Source organism: Postia placenta (genome assembly GCF_002117355.1).
Source record: "Postia placenta MAD-698-R-SB12 unplaced genomic scaffold POSPLAscaffold_5, whole genome shotgun sequence".
NCBI lineage: Eukaryota > Fungi > Basidiomycota > Agaricomycetes > Polyporales > Adustoporiaceae > Rhodonia > Rhodonia placenta.
The window spans coordinates 1221987-1244746 of NW_020169836.1; the positions used below are offsets into that span (position 1 = coordinate 1221987).

General features: G+C 54.6%; 9 protein-coding genes across 9 annotated transcripts; 5 read left to right on the forward strand and 4 right to left on the reverse strand.

Annotated features, from left to right (window-relative positions):
- Window positions 1-2: 2 nt before the first annotated feature.
- POSPLADRAFT_1045789 (hypothetical protein) lies at window positions 3-2090 on the forward strand (the record flags this gene model as incomplete). The annotated part of the gene is made up of 7 exons (XM_024478861.1): window positions 3-31; window positions 84-870; window positions 968-1046; window positions 1109-1199; window positions 1258-1322; window positions 1385-1755; window positions 1815-2090. 7 exons carry the CDS (start codon window positions 3-5, stop codon window positions 2088-2090), a joined length of 1698 nt encoding a protein of 565 aa, XP_024340259.1.
- Window positions 2091-3327: 1237 nt separating this feature from the next.
- Window positions 3328-7527, forward strand: POSPLADRAFT_1055524 (hypothetical protein; the record flags this gene model as incomplete). The annotated part of the gene is made up of 21 exons (XM_024480651.1): window positions 3328-3355; window positions 3552-3908; window positions 3957-4039; window positions 4091-4208; window positions 4257-4935; window positions 4984-5129; window positions 5182-5295; window positions 5353-5393; window positions 5445-5682; window positions 5743-5849; window positions 5901-5957; window positions 6017-6034; window positions 6087-6281; window positions 6337-6347; window positions 6407-6479; window positions 6529-6652; window positions 6709-6860; window positions 6920-7105; window positions 7162-7238; window positions 7291-7386; window positions 7449-7527. The coding sequence occupies 21 exons, from the start codon at window positions 3328-3330 to the stop codon at window positions 7525-7527; spliced, it is 2979 nt and encodes a 992-aa protein (XP_024340260.1).
- A 76-nt stretch (window positions 7528-7603) lies between these two features.
- POSPLADRAFT_1055525 (hypothetical protein) lies at window positions 7604-9123 on the reverse strand (the record flags this gene model as incomplete). The annotated part of the gene is made up of 5 exons (XM_024480652.1): window positions 7604-7619; window positions 7694-8644; window positions 8696-8752; window positions 8805-9033; window positions 9096-9123. The coding sequence occupies 5 exons, from the start codon at window positions 9121-9123 to the stop codon at window positions 7604-7606; spliced, it is 1281 nt and encodes a 426-aa protein (XP_024340261.1).
- A 292-nt stretch (window positions 9124-9415) lies between these two features.
- Window positions 9416-11610, forward strand: POSPLADRAFT_1045811 (hypothetical protein; the record flags this gene model as incomplete). The annotated part of the gene is made up of 6 exons (XM_024478868.1): window positions 9416-9491; window positions 9557-9773; window positions 9955-10049; window positions 10100-10935; window positions 11163-11240; window positions 11296-11610. 6 exons carry the CDS (start codon window positions 9416-9418, stop codon window positions 11608-11610), a joined length of 1617 nt encoding a protein of 538 aa, XP_024340262.1.
- A 797-nt stretch (window positions 11611-12407) lies between these two features.
- POSPLADRAFT_1065711 (hypothetical protein) lies at window positions 12408-14368 on the forward strand (the record flags this gene model as incomplete). The annotated part of the gene is made up of 6 exons (XM_024481987.1): window positions 12408-12456; window positions 12519-12632; window positions 12663-12743; window positions 12798-12921; window positions 12974-13123; window positions 13184-14368. The coding sequence occupies 6 exons, from the start codon at window positions 12408-12410 to the stop codon at window positions 14331-14333; spliced, it is 1668 nt and encodes a 555-aa protein (XP_024340263.1). The 3' UTR covers window positions 14334-14368.
- A 336-nt stretch (window positions 14369-14704) lies between these two features.
- On the reverse strand, window positions 14705-15490 carry POSPLADRAFT_1140095 (hypothetical protein; the record flags this gene model as incomplete). Its single annotated transcript, XM_024485128.1, has 6 exons — window positions 14705-14731; window positions 14796-14851; window positions 14909-15035; window positions 15099-15183; window positions 15262-15356; window positions 15425-15490. The coding sequence occupies 6 exons, from the start codon at window positions 15488-15490 to the stop codon at window positions 14705-14707; spliced, it is 456 nt and encodes a 151-aa protein (XP_024340264.1).
- Window positions 15491-16979: 1489 nt separating this feature from the next.
- On the forward strand, window positions 16980-20327 carry POSPLADRAFT_1180395 (hypothetical protein). Its single transcript, XM_024488755.1, has 11 exons — window positions 16980-17036; window positions 17094-17258; window positions 17307-17547; window positions 17602-17779; window positions 17829-18214; window positions 18265-18411; window positions 18464-18570; window positions 18624-19313; window positions 19369-19759; window positions 19818-19936; window positions 19997-20327. Exons 1-11 carry the CDS (start codon window positions 17016-17018, stop codon window positions 20195-20197), a joined length of 2646 nt encoding a protein of 881 aa, XP_024340265.1. The 5' UTR covers window positions 16980-17015; the 3' UTR covers window positions 20198-20327.
- Window positions 20328-20713: 386 nt separating this feature from the next.
- On the reverse strand, window positions 20714-21777 carry POSPLADRAFT_1045795 (hypothetical protein; the record flags this gene model as incomplete). The annotated part of the gene is made up of 2 exons (XM_024478862.1): window positions 20714-20768; window positions 20819-21777. The coding sequence occupies 2 exons, from the start codon at window positions 21775-21777 to the stop codon at window positions 20714-20716; spliced, it is 1014 nt and encodes a 337-aa protein (XP_024340266.1).
- On the reverse strand, window positions 21747-22659 carry POSPLADRAFT_1168944 (hypothetical protein; the record flags this gene model as incomplete). The annotated part of the gene is made up of 2 exons (XM_024488031.1): window positions 22436-22659; window positions 21747-22386 (listed from the first exon to the last, which is right to left on the reverse strand). Coding segments are annotated over exons 1-2 (687 nt in total), but the record flags the coding sequence as incomplete, so codon positions are not given.
- Between the last annotated feature and the right edge of the window lie 101 nt (window positions 22660-22760).

Below are 22760 nucleotides of genomic sequence, written 5' to 3' on the forward strand. Positions count from 1 at the left end.
CCATGTTCTCCTCGAAGCACCGTGCCGATTGGTGAGTGAGTTGGCCGTTCTCATCGATTACGCGACCGAAGCCGTGTTTATAGTGAGCGGAAGCAGCAGGAAATTAAGAACCAGAGACAGTATCTTCCCCCGATATACACGGAGCCTCTCACAGAGTTCGACGAGAAGATCCTTGCACTGTCGCTATCACAAGTAGTATCTTCGTGTAACTCGAATCACCTCCAGCCCTGCGACATACTTCATGCATACGGCAAAAGGGCCATTCTTGCACATGACTCAGTCAATTGCCTCGCCGACATCATGTTCGACGAGATCAGGGAGGACTGCGTTCCGGCTGACAAGCCGCTCTCGGGCATAGTTGTAAGCCTGAAGGATTGCATCGACGTTGCTGGGCACGACACAACACTCGGGTACTCCTCACGCGCTGGACATCCCAAGGAGACGTCTGCACCGCTAGTGCGCCTCCTGCGAGATGCTGGTGCACTGATGCCAGTCAAGACGACGGTCCCTGCGGGCCTGCTATCCATCGAGACCAAGTCCGACCTCTTTGGCGAGACCGCAAACCCATACAACACCGCGTACAGCCCCGGCGCATCGACCGGCGGTGGGTGTGCATTGCTTGCGTATCAGGGCAGTGTCGTTGAGGTCGCCACGGACATCGGGGGGAGCGTGCGTTTTCCCGCGGGCTGGTGCGGCGTATACTCGGTCAAGGGGTCCGTAGGCCGCTTTCCGGCGTATGGCTGCATGACCTGTGCACCCGGTAACGAGGGTGCGCCGACCGTGACTGCGCCAATTGCACGCACGCTCGATGACCTGGAGGAGTTCTGGAAACGTGTAGTGCAAATGGAACCCTGGCGGTACGACCATACCGTACGTGTGATTTTCTCCCTCTTCGCATCCGTGCGCCGGTGTCCTAGCTCGTGGGTGCTGACCGACTGCTTTCGCCGATTGCCGTCGGACGATGCAGTGTATACCGCTCGCGTGGCGTCCCGTTGATTTCGTACTGAAAGGCCGGAAGGCGAAATGGGGCGTACTCTGGTCCGACGGTATGGGCTTCTTTTATACCCTGGCAGGTGTCGAGGCTGACGAACCCGAACCGGTTTGGCAGGTCTGATTCCACCTTCGCCTGCGGTCGTGCGCGGGATGCGAGAGTCAATAGACGCCCTGAGGAGAGCCGGGCACGAAGTAGTTGATTTTTTGTTAGTCCCCCTTCCTCTTCCTATGCTAGGCGTTGTCGCCTCATGCACGCGCCGCCAGCTCTCCATCAGTGGACCCCGTTGAAGGGCTCAAGATCGGCTTCCAGCTAGCCTTCTGCGATGGAGGTGTGTCGCGACGGGGGTGGGGTGAATGGTCTACGTTCATTAAGCTAATTGACACGACCCAGGTGCCAGCCTCTCCACACCTCTACGCCGCGGCGAATTCTGCAATGGTGCACAGGCGCTAACCGTTCAGTTGGTCCAAATGCCGTATTTCATGAAACTGATTTATGCTCTCTGGCTACGCCTCATGTCGCGTCCGGCGGGGCGGAACGACCGCTGGGCCGAGCTCATTGAGGTTCTACATACCAAGTCTGTGGCGGAGGTGAACGCGCTGATTGTTGCGCGAGAGGCGTACAAGGCAGCGTGGTTCGCAAGGCAGCAGGAACAGGGAATCGATTTTATAATTACGCCTGTGCATGCGCTTCCAGCTATCCCGCTTGGCATGAGCGGCGTAGCCACGTTGGTGTCTGCCGGTTCGGCGTTTTTGTTTAATGTCGTGCGTGTGCTTCCTCTTCTTGCTTGGCATTTGGTCTGATATCTAGTGCAATCACACAGCTAGATGTCACCGCCGGCGTCCAGCCGGTTACGCACGTCGACGAGCGACTCGATCGACTGCCGGCAGACTTCCAGCAGAGTGATTCGTATCTGCAGTTGAACGACGCCGCGCGGAGTGCATGGTCATTGTACGACGCAAGCGCGATGCATGGGCTGCCGGTGGCCGTGCAGGTTGTAGGCGGGCGACTAGAAGAGGAGAAGGTGCTTGCGGGGATGAAGGTGCTCGAGCGCGCATTGTGGGATGCTGGCAAAGGTTTTCTGCAGAAGAAGTTCTGAACCATATGCAACATTTTTACTGGTGGGTATTTACTATGTGTCAGATAACTATTTCAGCTCGCGTGGGGCATATGGCCCCAACATATCACTGTACTATAATTATCGCAGAATGCGTAGTCAATAGTGTAGCCCTACGTACTCGAGTACTCATTGCTTGTCTTCTTGTATACGCTATCCGATTATATTATAGCATCACAGCTTTCAAACGCGGCCCATATATATATATATATGAACTGGTAAGTAGCCTTAAAACGTTTAATCAATTGAGCAGCGGACCGTGCCAGAGACTGGTAGTATAGGGGTTCCGTCCATGACAAGTTCAAGCGCTGACCATTATCAATACTGCGTCAACGACATTTCCAGATATGAAATAATGGCCGATGAAGCGTTTGATATCGAGAATAATTAACGTAATGTGACGTCACAAGCATGGCACGTCTTGGAGGTCAATTTCGGGGGTCAGAGGATCACGCCTCGGCCATGAAGCCTTGCCTTCAGGGTGTTTGGCATGTACATTTCAGGGGATTTAGATGTAACATTCCGCCAGGGTCTCCTTTCGGGGGATCAGAACTCGATAGGGGGGATTCACCCAGGTCAAGGCACTACTTGATAAGATTAGACTACATCTTTTTATGCTCAGCGCTAAAAGCGTTGTCGCAGGTGAACGAGATAAGATGATACGCTGATGAAGCTACCAAAACTTGTAGAACGAAATCGCATGATCCGCAGAGCACAGATGGAATATAACAAATTCGAATTGAAAATCGAAGTTGGGACCCCCGGCACCAAACTGACTCGCGTCCGGTCCCCCTTGGGCCTGCCAATACCGAGTGGGTTATTTCTTGGCGGGGATAATCAGCAACGGTCTCATGTCTTCAGATCCACAAATCCACCCTCCTTGTTCGCATGACGCCCATTTCTCTCAAGCCATCGAGTGCTTCATTCTTGGTCTGCATTGAAGACAACCATGCCACTCCGAGATGCACAACGCATGGTCTCTAAGCTGTAGCCTCACAATACCAGGCACTACTACTCCGACTACGTCGGACGGACTGCACGGTGGTCATATCGAACCGATTTCTCGGTGTTCTTCTTACTGGCGTGATGTATTCGTGCTATCGGCATCTACAGCTGGTTATCTGCACTCGCTGTAGGCTACGGTGCTGATAAGTACTCGACGAGGGGGCAGCCTCGCACTTTCAACCAGTCGTTTGGGCAAAGAAAGCAAGGTGCCAATATGTTGCGAATTGGCGTTGATGTCGGAGGTGAGCACTTGTTCCATTTTGTGATTGGCGATCATTGTCGATCCATTGTGATCGTGAAGAGGACGCTCTCTGTCAATGGGGTTACCGAGCTAGACCAAGGCTCTACAACCGCGCAGATCCACAAATGGCGATGGCTCCTCTCTTAGAATGGATTTGCTGCATTCCTAATACCCTTATGCTGATTCCCGCCCTGTAGGCACTAACACTGACGGCGTGCTCATCGACGTGACTCGCCTTCACGAACCCTCGAGGGGCGTACTGGCCCAGTTCAAGGCCCCTACCACTCCTGATGTCTCGGACGGGATTGAAATCGCAGTGCGCGAGGTTTTGAAGATCGCTGGCATTCCTCCGGAAAAGGTCTCCTGCCTCAGCATCGGTACGACCGCTTTCATCAATGCAGTCTTGGAGGCGGATGCCCGGCGGCTTGCCAAGGTAGCTGTGATTCGTCTGTGTGGTCCGTACACGAAGCAGTGCCCACCATTCATCGACTTCCCCCTTCGACTGCGTACTCTAACTGAGGGTCATGTCGGCTATGTCGACGGGGGCCTGCAAAGTAAGTTGTAAGCTATCCAGTCCACATATCGTGCTAACAGTATGCTAGTTGATGGCCGTGAAATTGTACCGCTAGTGGAGGAGCAGGTCGTTGAGCAGTGTGCGCTCATCAAGGAGAAAGGTTTGAAGAATGTGAATATCGGCGGCAGCTTGTGGAATTGTACGCTTAGAGCTGCTATCTAGGTGGTCCTATGTGGTGTCTACTCGCCGCTCGATAACGACGGCAAACATGAAGCTGCTGCGAAGGCAATCATAGAGCGCGAGCTGGGTTCTTCGGTCAACATCGTCTGCTCCCGTGATGGTCAGTAACTGAACTTCAGTCAGTTCTCCTGCTAATTGCCGGCTACAGTCGGACAGGTCGGCTTCTTGGAACGCGAGAATGCGTCCATCCTCAACGCGTCCATCCTGACCTTCGCCCAACGCACCATCCGCGGCTTCCAGAACGCTATGCGCGCACTGAACCTCTCCTGCCCGCTCTTCCTCACCCAGAACGACGGCACGCTGACGACGGCCGCCTCCGCGGCGCAGCTGCCGATCCGCACCTTCGCGTCTGGGCCAACCAACTCGATGCGCGGGGCGGCGTTCCTCGCGGGCCTCGACGAGCAGAAGGCCTCCCAGACGCGCAAGTCGACGATCGTCGTCGACATTGGCGGGACGACCGCAGATGTCGGGGTGCTGCTCCCGTCGGGCTTTCCGCGCCAGGCGGCATCGTTCATCGAGGTTGGCGGCGTGCGCACGAACTTTGCCATGGCGGACGTGCAATCGATTGGGCTGGGCGGCGGGTCGCGCGTCAGGGCACACGAGACGCCGAAGGGCCTGCACGTCTCTGTTGGGCCTGACTCCGTCGGGCATTACCTCACGCGGGACGCGAGGGTGTTTGGAGGAGAGGTGTTGACCGCGACAGATATAGTCGTCGCAAGCGGGCGCGCTGACCTGGGTGCGAAGGACCGAGTAGGCGACGTCAGTCCTGAAGTCGTCGAGAAGGCCGGCAAGAGCATCAAGAAACAGCTGGAGGGAATCATCGACAAGTGCGTTGTATTTGTATTGTCGTGAATTGGCCATTGATGTGCGTGCAGGATGAAGACGTCCCCCGAAGACATTACGGTGCTTCTTGTCGGCGGCGGTAGCATTATTGCTCCTGATGAACTGGCCGGTGTGGGTGAGATCCTTCGGCCTCCGCACTTTGGTGTCGCAAATGCAGTTGGTGCAGCCATGGCGAAGGGTAAGTTCATATGCGTTGAGGTCTGCATGCTCTTATGAACATTGTGTTATAGTGGCAGGTGAGATTGATACCATTGAGTTACTGGAGGGCCGCAACATCCGCGATATCATCGAGGGCCTCAAGGCACAAGCACTCGAAAAGGCGATTAAGGCCGGCGCTGACCCAAGTCCGTTATTTCGCTCTCCTTGGTCTGACTCAATGCTGATATTGTTTTCGCCGGTAGGTACGACCAAGATTGTCGAGGTCGTTAATCTACCAGTTCAGGTCAGCCTGTGCCCCGACTCTCGTTAGCCATCGTGCCTTACAGTTGTGTAGTATGTCACAAACCAAGCCACTCGTATCATTGTCAAGGCAGCCGGAGACCTTGCGCCTGAGGCAGTCGCTGCCGTAGCCACTCCGGACAGCAAACTCGACGCTGCTGATGACGTCAATGTCGAGGAAGGCGAGAAGGCTGGTGTCGACGAGGAGTCGGAAGAGCCGAGCATCGACATCGAGGCGTACAAACCGGAAATCCGTGCAGATCGGTCGTGGAATCTTTCTGAACTCGATCTCGGTGTGTTTACTATATTGACGACCGCTCAAATGCGACGCTGAACAATTGACGCTCCTTCAGAATGGATCGCTGAAGGGTGTGGTGTTCTGGGGACGGGTGGTGGTGGTTCGACGTACCCGCCCTTCCTCATGGCCCGTCAGCTGATGCGAAATGGCAAGGAGATCATTGTGAGTGGCTTCGACGATGAGAGTCTTCCATGTGTGACGCTTGCGTTATAGGTCGTTGACCCGGATGATGCTCCTGAAGACGCGATCTTCCTGCGTTGCATGTCGATGGTAAGCAGATCCTTGTCCGACGGTTTGGTCGTAAGTGACAATGTCCAAATGTTCCCTAGGGTGCACCGAGCGTGTCTGTGAGTTCTCCGAAGACTCTCATGAAAAGGCTTGGTTAACTTTACTGTGCAGGTTGAACGTCTTCAGGGATTTACGGAGATTTCCGATTCCATACGTGCTCTGATGAAGTACATGGGACTTAAGGATGTCACCGGCGTTATCTCTGACGAGATCGGTGGTGGTAATGGTGTACAGCCTATGATCACCGCGGCCGAGATGGGCAAGAAGGTTCTCGATGGTGACCTTATGGGCCGTGCATATCCAAACGTACGCACCGCTCTCTCTCGTTAATATCAGATGAAATGTCTGACCGCCCAGCTAGATGTACCAATCGTGAGTCGCACATCTGTAAGCGGTCATTATCGAAGTCTCAAATGCTTCGACGGCGCTAGGCTACCGGGTGCTTTCAACATTCCTGGCGGTCTCTGGCCCTGTGCTGTCTCTGACGGCGTGGGCAATACAGTGGTACGAGGTCTTCGTCCTTCCATTTGGTTCGTCTTCCATGAGGTTGTAGCTTCTGCCTAGCGCTGCCAATCCTAAGGCGGTGGAGAGCATTCTCCGCATCGTCGCCACCGAGATGGGCTCGAGAGCGGGAGTTGGTATGGCGCCCCTGACGCGCGTCAAGTGCCAACAGTATGGTCCGTGTTTATCGGTTGTCACCTGCAGGTATCTCGTCTTGACATTCCTGGCGCAGGTGTTACGCATACCGTCTCACAGGCATGGCGCATAGGACGAGCGATCGCGCTCTGTAGGAAACATAACAACTTGAAGTCCATCCCTTCGGCCATCCTCGAACTGCAGAATGGCGCTTGCTTGTTCATTGGGAAGATCGTCGACGTCCAACGTGTTAGTCATATGTTTGTCTCTTGCATATCGAGGGTATATTCATCCGCGCCGCTGAGCAGGAAGTCCGCAAAGGATTCACGTGGGGCTCTGTAACAATTGTACCGCTTCTAGAGGACGAAGAGGAAGAGCCTACCACTGGGACAAGCTCGACCTCCCCTGGATACGCCTCCGATGACCGTCTCATCATTCCTTTCCAGAACGAAAACCTGTACGCGTACATTGAGAAGCCTAACGGCGATAAGAAGGTAAATATTCTTTTCCCCGACAGCAACTCCACCACAGTGCTCACATACCTCACCAGGTTTTGGTCACTGTTCCGGATCTTATTACTGTCCTGGACTCCCAAAACGGAGCAGCACTCGGGACGCCTGACTACCGGTGAGATGCACTGTTACATTACTTCATCCATGGTTGTGACTAATTGAACCAGGTATGGCTTGCGTGTTACTGTCATTGCGCTCGCGGGCGAGCCAAAGTGGACCACAACACCGGAAGGTCTGGCATGCGGTGGCCCAACAGCCTTTGGGTTCGTCTTCTACTGCTCCGCTGCGTGTAACTTTGTACACTAACTCATATCTGCTACTGAAGCCTGCATGACATACCGTTTACTCCGATTGCGGAATACAAGGAACCCTCCAGCGTCGTCGTACAGTATGCTTCGGTATAGGCAAAATAACATAATGTTTGTACAACCAAAATGTAGTAAATGTATGTATTTGCAAGTGCTCGACACAGTGAATGGCTCAGCACCAACAGAATCTGTGAAATATACGTCAGTCCAGCCGCAGTCCATCACGGGCCTCGTCAAGATTATGGCGAAGGGAACAACAGACTTCTCGTCGAATATCCATTCTAACTCCTCTGGTTCTTTTCCATACCACTTGAAGGCTGACAAATGTTCTTGCCTCTGCTCAGTCACGCCACCGAGATCCGACGCGATCCCCTGCAGAGTTTCTGGCAGGGCCCATATTTCGATTCTTTCTATCTTCTGTTCGCGTGAGAACTCGGTGAGCCTGCCAAAGAGTTCGGGGAACGTGTCCGTGGTCGCACGGAGCCGTGTTACAATAAGAGTACCTGATGCCGACGTCGGGTCGAGTGACCACGTCGCAAAGGTGCTCCCCTGGCGTTCGTCGTCGCCGAGGACGTCTTCGAGACCCGCGTTGGCGTGAGGGAGGCGCAAGATACCCCATGTCTGGAGCGGCAGCACCGGAGTCAAGTCCTTGTTGAATGACATCGTGCGGTGAATCAGGAATTTGGCAACACCCTGGTTGGGGAGGAACGTGAAACAAGTGCGCGACGTCGAAGGCCTCATGTTAGCCAGATATATCTTCATCCATGCCGCGTCCGCCTCCCAGACGCGTATAGCATCGTCCTCTGTCAGGTACTTCCATGTGGATGACAATATCTTTGACGACAATGTGTCCTCTGACGGAGGGACGTTCCAGGAAGTCAATGTCGAACCTCTTTCGATCCAGCCATTACCCGGGTACTGCGTCGGCCCGCACAGGCGATAGAAGTCGGGCCCGACATCGCTGTACAGAACCGAGAATTGAGCATTCCCAAAGCCGTCCGGTGCCGCAGGAGGTGCGCCCCATGCGTCGGGAAAGTCGGCAGACAGTGTGGAACGTGGAGCGAGCACCCAGTGGAGGAGGCGCATCATGTGTTGCGCGTAACCGCACCTACGCTTCTCTAGCGGCGTGAACACAGACGCAATACCGTACGCAGTGACTTCCTCTGCATGCAACGACGTTGAGAGCCTGCAGACTAATCCGGCTCGACGAAAACTGCCATTGTCATGAGTTCGTAACGGATATATGGATGTCTCTGCCGCTCACGTTTCACATGAACACATGAAATCGAGCGTCGATGGATTAGCCCTGGGTGCGAGAACCCTGCAGTCCCGTGTCAGCTTTAGTCCGATTACGATACAGGGGATATGCTGACCATGTCGCGCCCTTGCCATGCGCTGCGTGCTCATGCTCATCCATGAGGATATCCCTCAGGATATATTGCTCCTCAGTCAACGCTCGCCGCCATTCCTGCGCAGAGCGCTTGCGAGATTCGACTGTCTGCTCCGGGGTTGCGAGGAAGAGCGACAAATCTGCGAGTTGCCATTTGGTAGGTGCTTTCATATTGATCTCGACCAGCAAATCGGGGGAAGTGTTCGAGATGTCTAGGCGGCGTTTACACCGGGCTACAATTCATGCAATGTTGCAATATTATCAAAGTACTTACTGATGTCTACGATAATCCCATGATCCATGAGTCACTTTCGGGCGCGTGACACGCGCGTCGCAACGCGATCACGCGACTGTGACTGTACGCGATCGCGCCCGTTGTTCACTCAGGTTACTCCTACTCAAACAACCAAATTGTCGCCCATAATTTGCCTTTTATCGCCGAATGTTTATAACATGTCGCGTATGCTCTCATTTTGCTAAAGGCTGCTGAACGGGATTGTCCGACAAAATCAATAATTTCCGTTTGGGGCTATACTATGACCTCATGTTTGAGGCAGAGTCTGCGTTCACTCTACTCTCATCTCATTAGACCTAATGACCGATTTCGTTCGCCGCTTGGTATCTGGGGATAAATCCAGACTACGAGATGAGAAGCTGGACCTCGATCTCGGTAATTGGTACACCCATAAGTCTTGAAGCGGGCAATGTCTGTCTAACATTTTGAGACGACCACAGATCTTGCATATGTCACAGATCAGGTCATAGTTATGGGATACCCTGCTTCCGGCATTGAGTCCCTGTATCGTAATCGACGTGAAGACGCGAGACGGTTCTTGGAACATCGACATGGGAAGAACTTCTGGGTCTTCAACTTCTGTCCCGTGAACGAGAACACATACCCCTCTAGTGTTTTCGACGGAAGGGTCAGCAGATACCCATTCCCTGATCATCAGTACGTCTTGCATTTCTCTGTATTTGTACGGTCAATCTTCCATCTCTCCTGACCAAGCTGCCGTCTTCTGGAACCCAGCATTCATAGAACACGATGGGCTTGTGACTGTTGTTTCCGGCATTTCAATTGCCAGCTGCTTCGTTTTAGTGTATACTCGCTGATCTCGCTCATTGAATACTAGTGCGCCTCCTCTTGCTATCATGCCTCTCATTGCGCGTGAGATTCGTGCTTGGCTCGAAGGCTCGCCTGAGCGAGTAGTCGTGTTGCACTGCAAAGGTGCGTTTATTATCGAACGAATGAACTCTGCTTATGGAGCACTCCCACAGCCGGCAAGGGCAGGTCTGGCACAATGGCTTGTGCCTACCTCATCACCAGCATAGATGATGCTTCGAGCTCGGATCTTGGATCACGCAGCGCAACTGAAAAAGAAAAGGCCACTGTTCGCGCCGAACGGATCATGGACGCAATGCCGTCTGACGAGCCATCGGATGACGGCCCCGACGATCTTCTGACACAAACAACTTCGGTCGCAACTGAATTGGATGCCCGTGTTGCCGAATCAGTCAACCAGACACAATCGGGAGGGGAGGGGATACGCTCCGACAGACTAGATCATATTCTTGAACTTCATACGTCCCGTCGTATGAAGCGGCCCTCTTCACCAGCGAAGAAATTGAAACAAGGCGTGAGCATCCCGAGTCAGCGCCGATGGCTGTACTACTGGTCGCTGCTCATCGCACATGAGGGCCCGCCAAGATTCTGGGCCGGCGATCCGCAGGTGCCGCCGTCAAAGATGCGCCTCACGCAAATCGTAGTGCGTATGCGTGAGCTCTCGGGTATCAAGACGAATATTGTCCGCGCAGCGAATGCGCTGATCGAGCGCACGAGCTACGCGAAGGGTGCAGCGCAGAGCCGCGGGCAGATATGGGCGTCGCTCGCCCGCTACGACGATGAGTTGGTGAATACGCTCGAGGGGTGGGAGCGGCACACTCGAGATGAGGCAGGCGACATGGGGAAGCGTCGACTAGGATCGGAGCGCATGAACGACGAGCGCCTGGCGAATATGTTCAAGGACGATCGGTGGGACAAGAACAAGATGGTCCGCACGTTTGCGCGGTTTGGTGTGGCGGGAGACGATACCCGGAAGGGTGATACTAGTTCGGTGAGCTGTCTGCGGGGTTGACGGTGGCGCATCTGTCTGACTGACAGTATCCATGGCAGGGTGGCTCAGAAATCTCCACCACACGCATGCTCACGCTGCGCCCGCTGACCGATAACGAGGGAAGCGCTATGCGCGATGCGCGCGGGACCGCTGCCGACAATAGGCGCGAGACTATACGACAGAAGACGACGGCGGGTGAGGCATCGATCAGTGATGCGGGTTTGCAGACGCCAAGGCATGATACGGACGCGGGGGTCGTGCTGCACGCTGACCGAGAGGTTCGGGTGAAGCTATACATGGGGCAGGTGAGCAGTGTGCCTTCTGGCTTTACTGAAGGCCGGCTAAGACCCGCCGTGTCAGGTATTCATGGGGTGGTTCTGGTTCATCCCGACGTTTCACCTGCCGCACCCGCGTGGGCAGGCGGGGCAGGCGGGGCAGGGCAGCGGCATTACACTGACACGGAAGGAGCTGGACTTCCCGGTAGGGATTGGGAAGAACATATTGGATGTGAGTGTGTCACTTGAGTGGGTACCGGAGGATGCGAGGGTACCCAATCCTCCTCCAGTGTCTGCCGAGGCAGGAGACAGAGAACCTGTAGGACTTGTACCCTCTCTTGCCGCAGCTCCGCGCGATGATGCGAAAGTCGTAGAGACCAAGCGGACAGCGGAGGGCTAGGTGGAGTAAGTGCTAGCAATGTCTATGGCAGATGGGCGCACGCTGATGTGTGATGCATCTACCAACGATGCTAGGACACCAACGGGACAATACGACATGTTTCAGACGAGAGATTGTCGAACAGTACTCAGTTCCATCGGTATCTACTCTGCAGCCCTGTTATACCTGCCTGCTATACAGCAGCCTACATTTTCCCCGGGCCCAAGTTGAAGCAAGTGGTCAAGACGCCGAGTCCCGATCGGAGATGAAAGGCGACACACGTGGTGCTGCATGTTATGATCGTTACACGCGATCAGTCGAGATAGAGCATCTCCATCTCCGTCATCAGCAAATCCTTTCCCCCAAACGCCCTGGGCCCGAGAGATCCGCATCTCATATCAGCACTGCCTGCAGCCCAATGACGATTCAAAAGAGTCTGGATACAGACGCTGGCACGGGGAATGACGAATCTGTCTCAGGCCCTATGTGTCCGTAACTTTGAGCAGAATATCTGTGAAGTCGCTTTTTGGCATAGCGAATTGCCCTGACTGCCGAGAAGAGGGCCCCGACCTCGGTTCCAACATACCTAACTGGATGGCCATTGATAGACGGGCTCTACTAGAAGCGCATCTGGTCTCGACATCACGCTTCTGCGATCCGTAGACATTCCGGGCTGGTAGTTTACCCAGCCAGTTCTCCCGTGTTGTGCCTTATCGTTGTCCCCTTTCCCCAACCTTGTCCCCAGTGGCTTGGACTGGTACCACTAGCCCGCACTCCCGCTGTTCGTCGCGGTGAGGTCGCCGTTGCACCATCTCCGAATGCTCCCATTTGCGCTGAGGGTGGCGTGGGTCGTACTGTCTGCTACAGGTGCGTGCATTGTGTTATTGAGAAATGACACAATGTCGGAACGGGTTGTCGTGTCCACATAGGTCTGCTGTGCAGTCTGGTCGGCTCGCCTCGGTTTGTGTCTGCGCTGGGTGGTTTGTGGATCCCCATAGCGTACGGGATCGCCAACGTGACGCTGCAGGTTGTGTTCTGTCTCGGTGAGTGCACATGTTTGTCACAGTCTGCAGAACATATTCATCCCGTCGTATCGACTGTAGGCATGATTTGGCATATGAACGCCTACATCATGCCGTTGACATTTTGCGTCGGTACGTCTCCTAATCTTACGTCGAGTTCAATGTGAGAAGCTGAGCCCCCGGCAGCACAAGCAGCCTTCAAGGCATTGGCATGGTTTGTCATGACAAGTTTATGTGCGACCATGACAATCACGACTTCAGTTGCCATCTTGCGGGCCCAGGGAGCGCGCGTTCTCAGTGAGCTGGAGATGTATGTCGTACACCATTTGTACCTATTTCACTCGAGCTCACCCCCGTGATAGTCAAAAGGCTCTGAGGTCTCGCGTGGCATTTCTGTCCCTGGTCATTGGCTTTCCCGCGGTAGCGTTTACGGCATACATTGCTGTCTCTTCGCGACTGCACGCAGTCCGTAACTATGTAGACATGACCTGCGATGCATCCGATCCCCTTTGGTGCGTCGTTATCTACATGTTTCTGTGACACTGCCGCCAGCTTACGGCCTGCCCATGCAGGGTCCGCCTTTTGAGTTTCGCCGGTCTACCTCTCCTCCTCGCTATCCCCTCCTTCGTGCTCTCATGCACTTGCGTAATTTGTCTGCTGTCCACCCGGCAGCGCTTCCACGCTCATTCTCAGCTCCCACGCGGCGAAGTCTTCGACATGCTCACCTCCCTCCCTCGGCGCCGCACTTCCCGGGACAAACGGCACACACTCTACTCCCCAAGCGGCCTGGGCGATGCGGCGTTTGAGCTGAAAGCGCTTCCGTCACTCGAGTCCCAGCCTCTCCCTGACGCGAGCCGCAGGACGCCCGCAGCGACATCCCCGATGTCGTCGCCGAGCATGACGCTCCATGCCCTCCCCACCCCTCCGCACTCCATCTCGTCTGGCACTGCGCTAGCCCTCCCTGGGCGTGCGCCCACGCAACCTACTGTGGCTCACGCCCAGCGGTTCCACCTTCCCTTCTCGTGGCGGCCGCCCTCGTCCCGCGCGTCCCCCGAGAACGAACCCAGCCATGGCGACCGCACCAGCTTCTTCAGCCAATCGCATCACTCGCAGTCACCCTCGCCGATGCTCTTCGCGCCGCCCTCCAACCCGCCAAGCTCACGCACGACACCAGTTGGACTCCCCGTCTTTCCTAGTCTCAGTGCGTATAGTGGCACGAGCAACGACGGGCCTAGACCGGTCATCACAGGGTACGAGGACCTCGATAACGACGCGATGAGCGGATCGCTCCGTTGGGCACATAACTCGGACGCCTCCTCCCGCGCAAGCTCCAAGTCGGACCTGGAGTTCGCGGTTGATGGGGGCGAGGACGACAGTTCCGACGATCGTCCGCACTTGTCTATCACCGACAGGAAATTCACCGCATTCCAGGCGGGACATATCGCGGTGCCCCATCCGCACTCGCATTCGATATCAATATGGGAGCGCTCGGCGCCAGATCCGCGGCCGGCGCACGAAAGCACAGTGGTATGGCGCGTGCTCTTCTTTCAGCTGCTTCTTTCCGGGACGCAGATCCTTGCGAGCATCTCGTCACTTGTGGACATGTTCGCCAGCCGCGGTGTCCCCACCCCTTTCGGCACGCAGCACGTTGCGCTACTACTGGCAGCCTGGGCACCTGTGCTTGCGTTTGGTATCCTTCCATGGCGGCGAAAGGCGCGCTGACGCCCCGCTTGGCCCACCACCCTCGCTCTTTTAGGTTGTACTTCTCCTGTGGGCGGTAGCAACCGAACACTGACCTGCTTCCCCCATTCCTGTGGAAATGTAGTTTAGGAGCACTCCTTGTCTTACTAGCTTATGGTTCTTAATCCGTGGACACGAATGCTGAGAATGCTTTCGTGTTCGCTCGGTTCACATTCCTTGCTGCTGATCTTGCCGTATACCCTTGTAGCGTATTTGTAATTTTACAGTTCTACTGACGTTTCATTAGTAGATAGACGGTTCCGAAAAATATACATGCACAGAGCGACTGAGGACATGATCGTACTGAAGACACGCCGACCGGGAAACGATAGTGCAATACAAAAGCGAAAGTATCAGAAACCACGACGGGAGACGAAGTTCTAGATCGACACGACGAGATGAGTTGACGGGCGTTTCTAGTGGGAACGCGCAGCTTTTGCTCACCTCCAAATCTTGTGATGTAGCGACAGCGAGGACGAATTTGCGGTCGCGGTCTGTGACTGTGTATAGTTATCATGAACTACGAATAGATTATAGGCAATCTGCTGTGTACGCACCAAGGGCGAATATAGTATGTCGCAAGAATTCCTCCAGGTCGGCGAGAGGACTCGACGGGGTGATCAGCGTGTATGCTTTCGAGTGCGAACGGTCGAACTTGGTCATGTATAGCGACACTCTGTCACTCTAACAATCCAACCTTGAAGTATCAGCAATGATCCAATTTTATGTAGTTTGCGACACACTGACCGGATTGGCCTCGCTTGCTTCCCACTTTGCCTTGAGTACGGCGACATCGACGTACCCTATTGGTCTACGCTTCTGGTCGAGGATCCTATCCGATGATGGCACGCCGTGGGTCGTCGAACCGGTCAAAGGCAGCTCGAATATGTAATAGTACAAATAGACTCACGGAATATACGAGAAGTCACGCTCGTAAGCGAGCTCGATGGCCCGCGAGATCGCTTCACTCGACGGCAGTGCGAACGCAGGAGGCAGCTGCAGATCCTGCACGGCCGTCAAGGATCAGTGTGATGGTCCCGTGGTGGAAATCGCAAGGCAAAAGGCCGCAGTACCTCGACGACTGCCCCACGGTACTTCTCCGACGGTAACGAGTTTGCTGGTACGGATACTGTTGCCATTGCGGAGAGTAGCAGGCCAGGTATAACACACGAACTAGGAGACAAGGAACTGGTTTAAGAACGAGATGGTGTGCGAAGCTATGCAGCTTGTGCGGCCGCTGGGGGATCGAACCATTTCTGCTCGTGCTATTGCGCTCGGTGTGGCGAGAAGGGCCGGGCGGGCTTGCCTTGCTCGATCGACTTGCGGTAAACACCGATACAGACAGCATCTCACAAAGACGAGAAACATGTGTATATTTCGGATAAGAATACATTCGTGCTCGTACAGCATGTAAGCAGAATGTGCGTAACAGATTTTCTGTGAACCTGGTTGCCTCATCTATCTAATAGTAGTCAAGAACGACTTCAACGGAAGGACGTGCCTTACATCCTCAGTAGGTTCAGTAGGAAGAATAGGTAAACAAGTGTGAGCAGAATGAGTGCCCTCGACAGCTAACCCAGTTTTGCTACTTCACCTAATCAAGGAGCGCAGCGGAGATCTTGCTCTCAGTTTTATCTTCTGCTCTTGCGGACCGGTATGCTTTTGTTACGCTACCAACATCATCGGGCTGATCTCGCTGGGCATCTTGCCGTGGGCCGATCGGTATTATATCGACAAGCCCACGGCAAGAATGTCAAGCTCGTTGCCCGCGTCCATGTCAAATCAACCATTGCAGTATACATATTATGATTTCTGTCATTAGATGCCTTACATCTCAATCTGATGGAATCAGAACATGTTAAATAAATGCAACCTTGGAACTGGAACTCACCCCTGTCTGCACCCCTACTTGAAGTGCCTCCATTCGAGCTGCTGACATCACCAACTAGCCAATCATATTGCGGGTCCGCCGGTAGTACACCGACCTACCCGCGATATGAATGCCAAGATAGTCGCCAACATCTGCCTGCGCCATTCAAGAAAGCTTGAAACGCAGCATTCACTCTTTCTGTTGGCGGATACTCAGATTCAGGTGGTGCATGAGGCCCTACAGATCTATCAAGGATTACAAGAGGACAGAATTAGCGTCAATCGTGCTTTCACCTTGAGCAGTATCGGCGGACTAACGTCAATGTAGAGCTTGAGTCATAAGGGTCATGAACAGCAAGAGAACGTACTGTCGAAATTCGTTCTGCATCTCAGCCTGAGAGGGTTCGGGGCAAGGGTAATTCGTGGACTATCGCTCTATATACCGTGAGATAAGTGAAAGTTGAGGTTATAATTTGTGCTAAATCCATAAAGGGCAGTCGCGCGGAATGACCTTGCGTCAGCGACGCGACGCGTAACCTCCGCGTACGCATTCTTACCGTCACACTCCGACATTCACGATGCCCGAGCCAACCATTGCCATATCTGTGCCCTCTGAGGACCCGAAGAAGAAGAAAGAGGGCAAGGAGGCCGAGGGAGAAAAGACCGATGCGTCTAAGAAGAAAGAAGAGGAGGCGCAGGGGGAGGACTTGGTATGCGCATTGAGGTATATGCGAGGGTTGAGGTTAATATGCATTGTAGTCAGAAGAGGATTTGCAGCTCAAGAATGAACTGGAGATGCTCGTGGAACGGTTAAAGGTGGGCAGGTCATTCTCATGGTACAAGTCCTCTGATGAAATGAACGCGTACGCACAGGAACCTAACACTGAACTATATCGACCTGCGCTCGAGACGTTACGGACGTTGATCAGGACTTCGACCTCGTCTATGACATCCGTACCGAAACCCTTGAAGTTCCTTCACCCTCATTACCGCGAACTACAAACAATATACGAAGGATGGCTCGCGTCGGAGGACAAGGTTAGTCTACCTCCCGTGGTACCTGTGCATGCTGACGTTCCGACTCAGAGCCTATTTGCGGACATCCTGTCTGTCCTTGCCATGACATATTCGGACACTGAGCCTCGGGGGACTCTCCGATACCGCTTGCTCTCTAGCTCTCTGCGACCGTCTGCTTCTTCTTCACCGCTGTCTACACCAGGCTCGTGGGGGCACGAGTACGTGCGCCATCTCGCAGCAGAGCTGGGAGAGGAACACAACGCGCGGACCCTGGGCGAAGATGTGGAGGCGGAGGTGAAGCCGGTCGAGGGTGACAAGGAGGATGCGGTGGAGGAGAAGAAAGAGGAGGCGCGGAAACCTGTAGAGGTGATCGGCTCGACAGAGGAGCTGCAGGAGCTGGCGATGGAATGTGCAACATTCCTTCTGCAGCACAATGCGGAGCCAGATGCGGTCGACCTGCTCGAGGAGCTCGAAATCGCCGACCGGATAGCGGAGCTCGTGGATGAAAACACATACGAGCGAGTGTGCCAGTACATGATCCGGTATGTTCGACACTTTCCAGGTATTGCATAGATATTGACCGTATCTCAGCTGTGTCAATCTCCTGCCCACACCGGACGACCGTGCTTTCTTGCGCGCAGCACACCGCATTTACTCTGAGCACCTGAAGTTCCCTCAAGCACTTGCCCTGTCAATACGTCTCGGCGAGCCTGAACTTATACGACGGGACTTCAACGCTCCTGCAAACCCGCTTATGAAGCGCCAGCTCGCGTTCATGCTCGCGCGCGCACAGATACCCAAGGAGTGGCTAGACTCGGAGGATAGTATCGACGAAAGCGAGGAAATGCCAGAGGACCTCCTGGACTGTTTGAGCAATACACATTTGAGTATGCACTTCAAGGAGTTCGGTAAGGAACTTGGCATCTTGGAACCCAAAAGCTTGGAGGACATCTACAAGTCGCACCTTGAAAACACGAGTAAGTGTGATGGTTTTCTTCGATTATAGCTTGCTTACACGATCTTCCAGGAGTACCGTCTGCAAATGTGGATTCTGCTCGGGGTAACTTGGCTGGTACTTTCGTTAATGCCTTCGTCAATGCTGGCTTCGGTAACGACAAGTTGATGGTTGAGGCTGAGGAGGGCAACAGCTGGATCTACAAGAACAAGGACCATGGTGCGTCCATTCAATACATAGGCGTGTACTCGTGCCTGACGTGTATCTTCAGGTATGATGAGCGCTGCTGCTAGTCTCGGTCTCAGCTTGCTCTGGGATACGGACGTCGGTCTTAGCCATGTGGATAAGTACACCTACTCGTCTGAGGAGCATATTAAGGTGAGTAGTCAATTCCCTCAAGTCGTCGAGGATACATTTTCAGTAATGATTAGGCGGGAGCGCTTCTTGCAACAGGCATCTTGAACACCGGTGTTCGCACTGAAGCAGACGCTGCGATTGCGCTTCTCGGTGAATACGTCGATAACAAATCTGTGCCTCTCAAGACAAGTGCGATCACTGGTCTCGGCCTTGCATATGCCGGCTCTCATCGAGAAGATCTTCTGGCGATCCTCCTCCCCCACGTCGCGGATGAAGGCGTGTCGATGGAAATCGCTTCTTTATCTGCACTTGCGCTCGGCTTTATCTTTGTCGGCAGCGGGAATGGCGACATTGCCAGCACCATTTTGCAAACACTAATGGAGCGCGATGACAAGCAGCTCGAGGAAAAATGGTCTAGATATATGCTTCTCGGTCTTGCGCTGCTCTACCTCGGCCTGCAAGACGGCTCTGATGCGACCATCGAAACGCTGAGAGCTATTGAACATCCGATCTCCAAGCAGGCCGTCATTCTTGTTGAGGCGTGCTCGTACGCTGGCTCGGGCGAGGTACTGAAGGTTCAGGCGATGCTTCACCATTGTGACGAGCACGTAGTCAAGTCCGAGAAGAATGACAAGGATAAGGATGCGCCAGAAGAGCCTCCAAAAGATGACACCTTTCAGGCGTTTGCGGTGCTCGGTATCGCTCTCATTGCCATGGGAGAGGAAGTCGGGGCGGAGATGTCTATGCGGACACTAAATCACTTGGTACGTTCATTGGGCAGTCTGCTTTCAAGGTCAACTACTCAAGCATTTTCTCTAGATGCACTACGGCGAACCGATCATCCGCAAAACTGTTCCGCTTGCGCTCGGCTTGTTGAGCGCGTCAAATCCCCAACTCCCTGTCATGGACACACTGTCGAAGTATAGCCACGATAACGATCTGGCTGTTGCGCTCAATGCGATCTTCGCCATGGGTCTGATCGGCGCGGGCACCAACAATGCTCGGCTAGCCCAGATGTTGCGACAGCTGGCGGGTTACTACCATAAGGAGCCCGACTGTCTATTCATGGTACGGATAGCGCAAGGCCTTGTCCACATGGGCAAGGGAACGATCACTGTCAACCCATTCTTCTCCGATCGCAACATTATGAGTAGAACAGCGGTCGCGGGATTACTGGCGACTTTGATCGCCTTCACGGAAGCCAAGGGCTGTAAGTGGCTTTCATGCTTTGATTCATTGCGTCTCCTGACGAAAATCCTATCCTGTAGTCGTCCTGGATAAGTATCACTGGATGCTGTATTTCCTTGTCACCGCAATGTACCCAAGATTCTTGATCACCCTCGACGAGGAGCTCAAGAGCTTCCCGGTGACCGTGCGCGTGGGTCAGGTACGTGTTGACATCGGACATGGTTGTCTTGGGCGTTATGACTGATCTGGTGACATCTAGGCCGTCGACGTGGTCGGCCAAGCTGGCAAACCAAGAACGATATCTGGCTTCCAAACACACTCCACACCGGTGCGATTGGGTACAACGGAGCGGGCGGAACTGGCGACAGAGGAGTACATCCCCTTCGCACACGTACTAGAGAGTTTCGTCATCCTACAGAAGAACCCTGGTTACGAGAAGGAGGACAAAATGGAGTTGTAATCGCTATCATCGTCGCACTAATCTAATGTTTTCTCTTGCCATGGACTTGTATCACGTAGGTTTGCGGTGTATCTTCAGAGTGGTCACAGACCTCTTCTTCGCAATGTTTCACAATATGCGAGAAAGCTTCCATTCTACGCGGTGAAGGCGGCTTCTTCAAGGCAATTGAGTCAGACAGTCGACAACAGTAATCGAAGATGCTTTCAAAAACATTCCGGATAACATCGAACAATATACAGCTATTTTCACCGAAGTTTGAACACCATTACAGGAGTCTATTACGAAAGGAGGGGATGCATAATGTCCATTAGCGATATATGTGGGACAATCACCAGTCTGCAAATGAAGGAAAACCCTGTTATGAACTTCGACGGATTACGTTTACCATTATAAGTCATTGCTGGGGAAAGGATGTAATACGTGGGTGATGAAGCAATGATCGGTGTTCGTAGTACAAGATTAGAATGTACATATTCCTGAGTGAAGCCTGTTTGCGATCGCGAATGTAATGGTTGCTTAGTCCTTGGGTTCGTCTTCTTCCGAGTCCTCGTCTTGCGTTTGGATCGGGCACCTGGCGGCAATGCAGATCCAGCGAGAAGTCCCGACTATGAACGGGATGACAGTGTTGCCCATGCGCCGGGCAGACCCCGTCTTCTCTTAGCGTTGCCGAAGCCAGGGGCACCCATTGCCTCCCAGCCATGACCATCCTCGTCATCTATCGACTCTCGCCGGCTACGGCTCTGCGTGCCATATCCGTCATCGTCGCCCCACAGGTCCCGCTGCTCGCGCAAGTTGGTTTGGCTGCGGTGTATGTGCCGACGCAGACTCTGGATCGAGTACTGGCGCTTCGGCGGGACGAGCAGCCGCGCGAAGTCGAGCTCGGCGTCATCGTCATCGTCATCGTCATCGTCGTTTTCTAAATCGTTATCCATCCTCAGCCCGTCCTGCGCGCCGCTCAGAGACAGGGGCACGCGCCGCCCGTCCACCCAATGGGTGCTCCATTCATCATTCTCGACGCACGTACTCGCGAGCACCGGCACGCCGTCGCACTTACTCTGCCGCCGCGGCTTCTTGCCTGCTCGATTGGTCACCTCGGCAAGTGCCCATCCCTTGAGAGGCCCGCTCTTCCGCTCGCCCACACGCGAGGACGAGCGAGAGGCCGGCGCAGATCGGCACACAACATTCGCCGTGCTCACCGCGCCCGGCGCCTTTCCCGCGGGTGAGAGGTATGTCATCAAACCAGGAGGCGCGCCTGATACGCTACGCGTCTGCCCTAGCGCGAACTTTGTCTCCCGTTTCGGCCGTGATGCGCGAGATGATGGCCTACTCGAGTGACGCGCAGATTGCGGGCCGCCGATGTGCGCGCGGGGATGGCCGGTCCCCGCCACAGCCTTGCTGACGGATTCAAGCCAGCGGGTCGGCATCGGGTGCGCGCCGTCGTGCGGGATTCTGGACATACGCGAGACGGAGCCGACCCGCGTCGACGGGAGATACTTAGGCATGTTGGGCGCGGATGCCATGTGTCGTAAATACCCTTGAGCTGCGGAGACTTGCGCATACGTCCGTAGGTTGCTCGACATTGAGGACTGAGGGCGGAGAGGCGGCAGTGGCTGTATGCCGTGAACAACGTTCCGGTAGGCGACGATGTGTCCCTCAGTGCCGTCGGAGATGTGGCTCCGCATGGACGCAATCGTCGTCGCAGAGGCTGAGGGTGAGATGGAGAGCGGGCTCGGGGCCCGTGCGAAACCATCATGATGCAGGTCGCGCTTGTGCGCAAGAGGGGACGCGGGCAAGGACCGACGTGCCATGGGCTCGTGAACTTGCCTGACCGGTGCTTGTGGCCTTCCCGTCGGAGTGGATGGACTCGCACCCTTACCTGCCCCTGGCATCCAGCTCGCAATGTATCCGACGACTGTGTCCATGCCGCCACGCATGCTTCCCTTGCGCGCTGCCTCTTGTGCTTCCCTGCGCTCCGCCTCCGGTGTGAACACCCGTGTCTCCTTGTAGCCCGCCTCCCTCAGGAGATCCTCCAGCCGTTCATACGTATTGGACGTTCCACGCCGATGCAAGGGAACGCGTCCGGGCTCGCCACGGGCGAGCGACACAGGGTAGCGGGCTGAGGCACGGCCGCGCGGAGGTGTGGACGGTTGTAGCTCAAGGCTCGTGGACGTCATCTGGGGACTGTCTGCCTACAAGGAAAATTCACAAATGTCTGTAGTAGAAGTAGAAGCCACGCACCTTAGCAGAATGCACTGTGGCAGAGCCGTCGGAGAATGGGGCAGTCATTAGAGAAGACTACAGCGGGGCTCGCGTTGAGTCGTTCAGTGCTAGAAGTCGTGTAGCGGACCCTGAAATCCCCTGTCTCATCCACCACAGACTATGGGGTCGTAACCCTGGGTCTGTGTAACTCGTGGAGTGCCAAGTTGAGGGAAGGGCGAGGGTGCGAGGAGTATATGCGGCGGCAGAACGGTCAGACTAGACCCTCAGGCACTTGCTAAGTGTCCAGGCGTTCCGCCAGAAGATTAAAAAGATTAAGGTCGCCGTGGTCGATGTCGTTGAGAAA